Source organism: Chaetura pelagica, unplaced genomic scaffold, assembly GCF_000747805.2.
Source record: "Chaetura pelagica isolate M959 unplaced genomic scaffold, ChaPel_1.0 scaffold8, whole genome shotgun sequence".
NCBI lineage: Eukaryota > Metazoa > Chordata > Aves > Apodiformes > Apodidae > Chaetura > Chaetura pelagica.
The window spans coordinates 2,544,211-2,554,990 of NW_009954544.1; the positions used below are offsets into that span (position 1 = coordinate 2,544,211).

Below are 10,780 nucleotides of genomic sequence, written 5' to 3' on the forward strand. Positions count from 1 at the left end.
GCAGCTGGTGATATCAGTCACTGTGGTACGACTGGACCACTGTGCATAGGCTACCTAGCAAAAGAACACAAACCTGGGGCTGTGTAGGCAGGTTGCCTGCACCAGTGTCATGTGTATCTTGAGCGTTTGTCTTTTCAGTGTGTGGTGCCATTTGGAGACACAGATGTCCATATGAAACTCCCTGCTCAGAGAGGCTGTTGCCTCTTCCCATCCCCCTGCCACCCACCAACTGTTGTTCTGGTCTCTTGCAGGCACAGAAGAACAAGGCAAGATGGATGTGTATGACCCTCAGACGCTGGGTGTTATGGTCTTTGGAGGTTTTATGGTGATATCAGCCATTGGGATCTTCCTGGTGTCCACGTTCTCCATGAAGGAGACGTCTTATGAGGAAGCCTTGGCCAAGCAACGCAAAGAGCTTGAGAAGACCCAGCAGCAGAAAATAGAGAAGAAGAAGAAAGAGAAACCTGTTGAGAAAAAGGGAAAAGCAAAGAAAAAGGAAGAGAAGCCTAATGGAAAGATCCCAGAGCAGCAGCTGACTCAGGAAGTGACGGACTCTCCCAAGGATGTGATTCTTGAGCCTGCTGTGGTGTCTGAGCCTGTAACCATTGAGTCTCCAATCACAGCAGTATCAGTGCCCCCTCAGGAAAAAGAGAAAGCTGCTCCATCACCTAAGGAGAAGAGGAAGAAAGAGAAGAAGGTGGCAAAGGTAGAGCCTGCTCCTAGCCCGGTCTTGGCTTCGCCTCCTGTCAGTGTATCCAAAAGTTCTCCTGTCTTGGAGGTGACCCCTAAGGAGGTGCCTGTTGTGGCCGTGCCGCCTGTTGGCACACAGCAAAGCGCTCCGGTCGTCAGCTCCGTTGTCATCAAGAAAAGTGATGCCCTTCCAGCCCACGAGGAGCAGAAGCACGATGGACCTGTCAAGAAGAAGGCTGCATCCAAGAAGAAGAGCGAGCCAGGTAAGGCCAGATTCCTCTGCACGTACCTGCACTGAGTCAGCCAGCGGGGCACCTCGCTGCTGTTAACATGGAGCTGTCCCATCCTTCGTTCCTCAGTGTTGGAAACAAGGCAGCTGCAGAAAGGCTGGCTCTGGTGAGATGGGTTATGTCTGCCAAGGGAAAGGGGGGTTTAAAAAGCCTGTGCTGCACTGTATTTCTGTCTGGTGGGAAGCAGAGCTGAAGTCAAGAGTTTATTGACTTGTTTTCCCTCTGTAATGTGTTGCCCTCTCTGTTGGGTACCCCTGCTTGGTCTTTGGTCCAGCAAATGACACAGATGTTGGAGAGTTACAGGTTCTTCCAAGATTTGCTGTTGCATGGGGGTTTTCTGGGCAGATCTGTACACCAAGGATGAACAGGAGGTGCATGTGCCTGTCCTGGGAGAGGGAGCAGCTGTCAAGGTGCTGAATATCTGGGTGGAAAGCCAAGATGAGGTGTTTTCCCCTTCCACCTCTGATTATTAAAAGTACACGGGAGCTCTACCACTCTTCTATGGGGAGGTGGGTCACTGGCTGCTACAGTTTCCTCCTTTTTCAGTGGAGGTGAAAAGCACCCTGTTGGAGGAGAGATGATTGAAGGGATTTTATACAACAGGGATCATAGGATAGTTACAGCAAAATAACTTTGGATATGTCACAAGGAAGGGGAAACTTTCCCATCATCCATTATCTTTCATGCCTCACTTGATTGCTTTGGAGATGGAAAAGATTAAAGGAGGTGGTCCTGAGCTCTGCAGAGTGTAAATAGGTCTAAGGAGGGAAGAAATGGCTCTTCTGTAGCTGCATTCTTGCCTCTCTTTGCACCAATGTGAACAGTTTGGAGTTTATTTTTTGTTAAGTGACAATGGCAGGCACTACAAATGTGAGTGCTTTCAGACCTATCAAATTGTTCCATATGGACACATGGAGTAAGACTCTCAGGGTGTTCTCAGAGATGTGCTGTGGTGTGCATAGGTTTCATTTATAGAATCATAGAACCATTCAGGTTGGAAAAGACCCTTGGGATCACCGAGTCCAACCATCATCCCTAATCTACAAAGTTCTCCCTTAAACCATCTCCACCAACACCACATCCAAACGACCCTTAAACACATCCAGGGATGGTGACTCTTTTCTTCGTTTATTTACAAAAAAGCCCAACCAAACAAAAAGACACCCCTATTTGCTAACCTTCTGCAGCACATCCAAACCTAGGTTGCTGTATAACCTGGCAGTTTCCACACCTGTGTTTTGGAAGAGGGCCTGCTACTCAACAGGACATTTGGTGGCCCAGGATTGGGTTAAAACCCTTGTAGCTGCCCTGCTGAGGGAAGTTTTTTGCTAAAAGCTGTCTCTGTGTAATGAGGAGGTTTGAAATGGATTGAGCAGCCGCTGCTGGAAGGTATTGGGGCGATGGTGTTGAGGCTACTGGAGGTGGCTTTTTTGGCACGTGCATGCAGGGCTGCACTTCTCTGAACACTGAAAAACATCGCCCTAAATCCACGCAACAACAAGCCAAGGTCATGTGGATGGGAGATGAAGTTTTAGCACTTATTAAGTTGGGACTTTTTTGGCTACATCCAGTCCTTTGGGTATGAAGTGCCGATCCTGAATCTAAAAGCCAAGAATGATGTCTTAGCGGCTCCTCTGGGATTTTTCAAAAGAAACCTCTCAGCAGTATTTGCTCCATGAGGCTGGCTGCAGTTTGACCAAGGTGTTGTGGGCAGCCTTTCAGCTGCTGCGTTCTCTGTTAGCCTTCTACGATGACATAACTGGTTGGCTGGATGAAGGGAGAGCAGCAGATGTCATCTACCTTGACTTCAGCAAGGCTTTTGACACTGTCTGCCATAGCATCCTCATCAGGAAACTGAGGGAGTGTGGTCTGGATGAGTGGACAGTGAGGTGGATTGAGAGCTGGCTGTGTGACAGAACTCAGAGGGTTGTGATCAATGGAGCAGGGTCGAGCTGGAGGCCTGTAGCCAGAGGTGTCCCCCAGGGGTCAGTACTCAGTCCAGTCTCATTCAACATGTTCATCAATGACGTGGACAAGGGGATAGAGTGTACACTCAGCAAGTTCACTGATGATACCAAACTGGGAGGGGTGGCTGACACTCCAGAGGGCTGTGCTGCCATCCAGCATGACCTGGACAGGCTGGAGAGCTGGGCAGAGAGGAACCTGGGGAGGAAGAACCCCGTGCACCAATATAGGTTAGAGTTGGACCTGCTGGAAAGCAGTTCTGAGAAAAAGGATCTGGGGTCCTGGTAGACAGTAAATGACCCATGAGCCAGCAATGTGCCCTTGCTTCCAAGAAGGCCAGTGGAATCCTGGGGTGCATAAGGAAGAGTGTCTAGTAGGTCAAGAGAGGTCATTTTCCCCCTCTACTCTGCCCTGGTGAGGCCACATCTGGAATACTGCATCCAGTTCTGGGCTCCCCAGTTCAAGAGTCCAGTGGAGGGCAACAAAGATGATTGGGGGATTGGAGCATCTCTCTTATGAGGAAAGGCTGAGTGAGCTGGGACTCTAGCCTGGAGAGGAGAAGGCTGAGGGGAGAACTTATTAATGCCTATAAGTATCTAAAGGGTGGGTGCAAGGAGGATGGAGCCAGACTCTTTGCAGTAGTTCCCAGTGGCAGGACAAGGGGCAATGGGCACAAGCTGGAATATAGGAAGTTCCATTTAATATGAGGAGAAACTTTTTTACAGTGAGAGTGACGGAGCCCTGGAACAGGCTGCCCAGGGAGGTTGTGGAGTCCCCTACTCTGGAGATATTCAAGACCTGCCTGGATGCAGTCCTGTGGGATGTGCTCTAGGGGATCCTGCTTTAGTGGAGAAGTTGGACTAGATCTCTAGAGGTCCCTTCCAGCTCTGACAATTCCGAGATTGCATGATTCTCTTGTCCTCAAAGGCAGAAGCAACAAATTTTCCTGTGGCAGATAGAAACGGGTGTTCAAAGTGTTCAAAGACAGGTGCTCAGCACTGAAAGAGATGGCAAACCTGACAAGAGCAGTTTGGGTTATTTTTCTTGTGTGGTTTGTTTTTAGCTTCCTGCGTCACTGAAAAACTTGCTTGCAAGTGGTTAGCATGTACTTGGATCCCAGGTCATTAGCTGTGGCAGCAGGAGCTGTGCTCTCCCATAAAACACGTGGGTACTTGATCTGGGCTGCAGCCTTGCAGGTGTGGGGCTCCACGTGAGGACCGTCCATGTCCCCCGTGTTCCCCTTATGGTTGAGAAGTGGCTCTTCAGACCCATCAACCCTGCTGTGCTTTTCCATGGCAGCTTTGTCACACGGCTGCTTCTTGTTCTGCTGCTTCCTTTGGAGAGGCATGAGGTTTCCGAACTCTGAATGGGCTCAGCTCCAGTGGAGGCTTCCTTTTGCCACGGCTTGGTGGGCTGCTCTGGCCACAGTTGCCAGTTGCAAGGTGTGGTTTGCATTGTGTTGGCCTTGTGCAAAGCTCCCTTTGCACAGCACTGCCGGGGGGATGGGCAAAATTCTGCTTGGTGGGCCACTCCACCCAAGGGAGGTGGTTTGCTGTGCTGCATCCTTTCTGGTGTGGGTGAGTAAAGTGTGAGCCCAGCTCTTGGGCCCCCGTTGCACAAAACGGTGGAGCTGCCCTGATAGGAAGTGGCTGCTGCTGGGAAGACAGATCTTACTGCTGCCAGAGCTCAGGACTGCCATCCCAGAAGCTGGGAGCAAACAGAGTGTGTCAGGACTGCTGGGCATCCCTGGGCTTTGCAGCTCAGTTGCCGTGGTGGGTTGACTGTGACTGGCTGCCCAATGCCCACCCAAGCCTTCTCTCACTCCCCCTCCTCAACAGGATGGGGGAAAAAATAAGATGGGGAAGCCTGTGAATCAAGATAGAGACAGAGCAATTACTATCACAGGCAAGACAGAGTTGACTTGGGGAAAACAAATTTAATTTACTTCCATTTAAAATAGATGAGAACGAGAGACAAAATTAAAGCAACACCTTCCTCCCCTGCTCTTCTTCCCAAGCTCGGTTTTATTCCTTCCTTCCCGACTCCTCTATCTGCCTTTCCTGAGCAGTGCAGGGGGCTGGGGGTGTGGTGAGTCCACAACAGCTCCTCTCTGCCCCTCCTTCCTCCTCACATCTTTTCCCTGCTGCAGCATGGGGCCTTCCATGGGCAGCAGTCCTTTAGGATGCACCTACTCTGGCATGGACTCTTCTCCAGGAGCTGCAGAGGAATCTGTTGCAATGTCTGCATCACCTCTTCTTCCTTTGTCCCTGGCCTTGCTGCTTGGGGAGTCCAAGCTCTACGTTCAGGAGACCCTGATGTTAACAGCTTTAGAGGCTCTGGAGCTGCTGGAGTCCAAACTGCTTTTCCATCTGGGATTTTTTTTTTTAGGAAAATAAGCCCACTGGGCATGGAAGTCCTAAACCACTGCCCACCACCCCATAGCCATCATGACCTTGTGTGCTGTGCTCCTGCAACAGCATTATGGTCCCTGATGCTCCTTGGCTTTCCTGGGGTAGCAGAAGGGTAGGAGAAGGCTTGGAGTTGTTTTGTTCCCTTAGCAAAAAGCTGGAACAAACCTGCCTGGTTAAAGGTGGGAGATGACCTTGCTGCACTCTGCATCACTGGCACTGCAGAATGGAGTGATGTCCCCCAGCAAGGTTCTATCATGGTGTGGTCCAGCTTCTGATGCCCAACGTGTCTGCTCCCTGGTGTTGGCAAAGCATGCCCATCTCCTGCTGGGAGTCACAGAGTTTGATGGAGGATGGTGGCAGGGTGGCGGCAGCAGTAGTGGAGCCAGTCAGAGGTGACAGCTGGCTCAAGAAACACACATGTGTGGTGGCTGTCACCTCCAGCACTTCTCATGTTGCTTTTAGTTGGAGACTTGACTGTGGAAATCTGGGCGAATGCTGGTTTGAAGTGGCAGTTGTGGGGTTGAAACCAACTGAGATGCTGCTGCTCAGCTCTGCCGTTGGCTGGAGCAGCCCTAACCCCTCCTCTTTCCTCCCTAGCACCCACCGACTCAGATGGGCCCCTCTACCTGCCCTACAAGACCCTCGTGTCCACCGTCAGCAGCATGGTGTTCAGTGAGGGGGAGGCTCAGCGGCTCATTGAGATCCTGACGGAGAAAGCAGGCGTTGTCCAGGACACCTGGCACACGGTAGGGCTGCCCGTGCCATTGAGGCCACCAGCTGCTGGGGCTCTGCTGAGCCTCTGGAGGTGTGGAAGGGAGGGAAGGTGGCGTGATTTCCAGCTGCCTGGCCCCAGGAGTCAGCCCTGGAGCACGGAGCTGAGTTTTCTGCTGGAGCAGAGGGCAGGGTCTCACGCATGCGGGGTGGAGGGGATGGTCCAGAGGTGGTGGTCCCCACTGATGTGGCACCCTGCTCTCGAAGGCCACGCAGAAGGGGGACCCAGTCGCCGTCCTGAAGCGCCAGCTGGAGGAGAAGGAGAAGCAGCTCGCGGCGGAGCAGGAGGACGTGGCTGCTGCCAGAAACAAGCTGCGGGAGCTGAGCAAGGTAAGTGCCTTTGTGGCCCTCCTGGCACCCCCGGCACGGGCACTGCTCGTCACGCCTCCCCACGCACCGCTTGCTCCCCACATCTCATCCCCCTTGGAGGTGAAGCCCAGGGGCTCTCAGGGTGCTTACCTGTTCGCTCTTTTCTCCCCAAAAAGGGGAGGAGATTCCTTCCTCCTCTCCTGGGCCTGATCCAGGCCAGGGAGGCACCAGCCCAAAGAGCTGCAGGGTAGTGCAAGTTGACAGCTGCAGGAGAATCAGGGGAAAGCCCTTCTCATAGGAGACTGCTATAGGGAGGAAAGGAAATCCCTTCTTGTCTCTGCTTGGGTCCCCTGGGCTGAGGAGCTGCTGATCATTCCCTTCATCAAGAGGCTGAAACTCTCTACAGCCCCCTTCCCTGCCTCAGCCCCCTGCCTCCATCTGTTTTTGGCTGTTGAAATCCTTGACTGGGCACAGGGGCCGTGCCAGTGGGTCCATGTGCCTGCAGGCAGGGGAGGAGGGGGCACAGCTTCCCCCTGCACTTGGGGGCTGTGCTGAACCCTTCCCTGTGCAGAGCACGCAGGGCAGCAGCACAGCACTGAGCATCTGGCCAACAGCACATTCCTGCCTTGGCAGGGGGTGGGAGGTGGGGTGTTTGTTTTGTTTGGTATTTTGTTTCATTTTATTTGTTTATTTGTGTTTGGTTTTTTGTTTGGTTGGTTTTTTTTTCTTTTCCTGCCTTGCCCCAAATTTTGTGATCTTATTGATCCTAGGAAAGGGAAAAATAAATTGCAGGCTGTCTTACTCCTTTCTCTTAGCTGGCCCAATGTGGAGCAAGAGTGGCATCCAGTGGCCACAGAGCCCAAAACAAAGTGCAGGAGGCACTGTGAGTGCTGAACGCCATAGCTGGGCATGGAGGCAGCTCTGAAAGGGCTGAGCTTTCAAGCCTTCTGAGCTAGGAGGCCACCAGCTTCACATCCCCTTGGAACAGGGAAGCTCAGACACTGAGGACTAACTCGGTGACCTCTCCCCTCAAAGGAGCTGGCGGCCGAGCGGGCCAAGGCGGCAGCCACGGAGGGCAAGCTGAAGGAGCAGCTGCTGGCCCGCGAGCGGGAGGCCGCGGCCGTGCAGGCACGCATGCAGGCCAGCTACCAGGACCACGTCAGTGAAACACAGCAGCTCCAGGGCAAGGTGAGCCCCACACGCTGCGGGGCAGCTTCCTCCTTGGCTGCCAGGTGGCTTGTGCTGGCAAACGCGTGGTCTCGTGGAGAAGACTTAGATGTGCGAGTGGGACCGGAACCCTGGGGAGGGGTGAGAGCCTGTGATGCTCCTTGGTGCTCAAGGGAGAGGAGACACGTGGGAGCATCCTCATGGGGTGTTGCAGCTGTGGGGGCTGCCAGCATCAGTAGACAACCCCCTGTGTTGCCAGTCCCTCTTGCTCATCTCGTGGGCTTCCAAGGGGTCAGCAGCAGTGCTAACCCCTGTTGGGCTCCTCTAGATCCGCACCCTGCAGGAGCAGCTGGAGAATGGCCCCAACACACAGCTGGCTCGCCTGCAGCAGGAGAACTCCATCCTGAGGGACGCCCTCAACCAGGCCACCAGCCAGACGGAGAGCAAGTAAGGCTGGGGGACACACACACACGTAGCAGGCAGAGCCTGGGGCTGCCCTCTGGCAAACCCTGGGGTCAGGGTATCCATCGTGCTAGGCCACCCCCTTTCTTGAAGGTGCATCTACAGACACTCCCACCTAGGTAGAGGTGGAAGAGGGAGTGAGAAAGCTTGCCATGTGGCTTTTAGGGGGCTGGCAGGGGAAAACAAAGATGTTCTTCCCAAGTGCAAGGGCAGGGGAAACCCTCTCTTGCTTTGGGGTCACCTATGCTGATGCTAGAGGCAACAGGCTGTGGAGGCTGTGAGAAGGAAGCAGAAGGCACTGTGGCACTTTCTCCCTTAGGGGAGCTTGTACTCTCAAGCTTCCAAAGAAATGCAGCTGGCTCTTTGATGGGGGTGATGCTGCAGAGACCGAGACCTGCCCAGTGCATGCAGAACAAGGAGGAGCTAGGTAGAAGAATTTCATGCTCCTTTTTATAGAAAGCCTGAAATGGCTGGTGATTAACAGCAGTCAAATAATTAGAGTGGACTCCAGCTGCTTAGAGTGCTTCTTCTTGTGTCCAGGAACACAGATCCTCTTGTCATCTACTTCATGAGAAAGGAATGTCTCCTGTGATTATAACACAGGTTTTGAAAAGTGATTTGTCAACTCTTTCCACCCCCACCCTGAAGGAGCAGGTGTGTCCTAGAAACAGGCAGAGGCAGCCATTAAGATGTTTCACGACCTGTATCAGGCCCAAGGAGAATGTGTGCCCCCCTAGGAAACATTATTGATGCATGACTGGCCTGTGGGCTAAAATAACCCTGCTTCTATTGGTGCAGGCAAAACGCTGAGCTGGCCAAGTTACGGCAAGAGTGCAACAAGCTGATGAAAGAGCTGTCTGAGAAATCGGAGGTTCTGCAGCAAGAGGAGCAGCAGAAGAAGAGCTGGGAGATCAAAGTGGCAGCTTCTGAGAAGCAGATTGAACAGCTGCAGGTCAGGCAGGCATTGGCAAACCCACTCCCCTTGCAGAGACAGGCTGGGTGGCTCAATGGCATAGGATCTGTGGACTTGGCCATGGGAAGAGCTTGGAGGGAGATGAGCATCTACAGTTGGAAGGCAGGCTTCCTTTCAGACCTCATAATTGCTTCCCCCCATTAGTTTGTCACACGCAATGCGGTCTTTGTGCAGCATCACCAGCAAGGCCCAGGAAGCATGATGCCCTCCTTGGAAATGTTGTTCTCACTCGCCTGTGAAGCTCATGAGCCTGGTGTGAAGGTGGGGGTGGGATGGTGCACACTGCTGGGTGGTACCCTGAGGCGAGAGAAGAAACCTACCAGCCCTTGCCAGCCTGTGCTCACACAGATGTGGGTGCTTTCTCTTGACTCAGCTGATTTTAAGCCCACTGCTCACCCTCCTTGGTGCAGGAGGTGGAGCTTGTGGCTTTTTTTCATTGTCACCAGGGTGTGGTTGGGCCTGGGCTTTTTAGAGGTGTTTAAAGGACACGTCCATAGTAGAGCCTCTGAGCATGCCATTGGTGGAGGAGCTGTGGTGTGTTGCTGGCAGGCTGTACCCATGCAGGGAAGAGCATCTTCTGGGGGTGTGGCAGCACTCCTGGTGGGATTTGACTAAGCAGGCGGCTGGGAGTATTGATCCCAGGTGCCTCTGACCCAGGAACTTGCAATTCTTTCCTACAGCGTTTGCAAACAGGGTAAGGGATATGATGTCTCCCTCCTGCATGTGCTGTGGTCTTCAAAATGCTCTGGCCTCTTTACAAAGGGGCTGTGGTGGTGACCTTCTTTGTCTGTGCATGCCAAAATGGTTTTGTAGAGGTGTTGCTAGAGCAAGGAGCCTTCAATATCTTTGGTCTTAATTTTTCAGGTACCTGGGGATGCACATCTCTCTTTGGGGGGCTGGTTTTGACCCCTGCTGCTTTCACAGGCCAGGAGCAAGGGGGATGATGTGTGCATGCATCCATCTTGAAGGCAGAGGCTGCCTTTCTGTTTCAAAACACCAGCTTATAGGCATGCTTTTAAGAGAGCTTCTTGAGGGCTGTCAGCTTGCTGCACACCTTAATGCTAATTAAATAAATCATACTAACTGCAAGACTTCAAAGCCAGCCATGTGTTTAAGGTGCTAGGGAGAATGTGCTCCACAGTAACACCTGGAGCTCTGAGCTGAGGACGTGGGGTCAAATCCTCAAAAATGGAGAAGTCCTGCTTTTTTAGTGGTTCTGGAAGCATCCCTCATACAGAGACAGGGCTGCTGGTTTATCTACTTCTGTCCCCTCCATGCAAAGCAACATTTCTCCATCTGCAAGGGTGCAATGTGTACCTGTAGAGCTGGTTTGCAGCATGCTCCTTGTCCTCCTCCTCTGTCTTCCCCCTCAAAACGCATGCCTTGGCCAGGCCTCTTCCTCACTGCTTTCTAAGATGGAAAAAAAAAGTCTTCCCTGGCCCAAACTGCACTGAAAATTCCTCCATGTGTGGAAACACGTAGCTGAGCCTCTCCATCCTGCTAAGCACCGTGGCAGTACTTAGGACTAGCGTTTTAAGAGTTCTTTTCAAAGCTTAGCTTTCCAGAGGGGAAGGTGTCTGTGGAACTGAGGTGTTCAGGTGTTGTCTGCTTCCCACTGGGGGGCTGTCAAATGATAAAACACAAGCGTGAGACAAGATGCTTCATGCACAAGAGAAGCATGGGGAAGAGTAACTTAACCCCTCCCCCCCCCCCCCCCCAAAACCACCGTAAAAAAAACACAA

General features: G+C 52.6%; 1 protein-coding gene across 1 annotated transcript in view; it reads left to right on the plus strand.

Annotated features, from left to right (window-relative positions):
- Positions 1–254: 254 nt before the first annotated feature.
- Positions 255–10,780, plus strand: part of RRBP1 (ribosome binding protein 1) — a 21,948-nt gene continuing 11,422 nt past the window's right edge. Inside the window, exons 1-6 of the mRNA XM_010004990.1 lie at positions 255–953; positions 5,954–6,102; positions 6,335–6,457; positions 7,472–7,624; positions 7,932–8,050; positions 8,864–9,017. Of these exons, the coding sequence (XP_010003292.1) occupies positions 272–953; positions 5,954–6,102; positions 6,335–6,457; positions 7,472–7,624; positions 7,932–8,050; positions 8,864–9,017 (1,380 nt within the window). The 5' untranslated portion in view covers positions 255–271. The remainder of the gene's footprint in view (positions 954–5,953; positions 6,103–6,334; positions 6,458–7,471; positions 7,625–7,931; positions 8,051–8,863; positions 9,018–10,780) is intronic.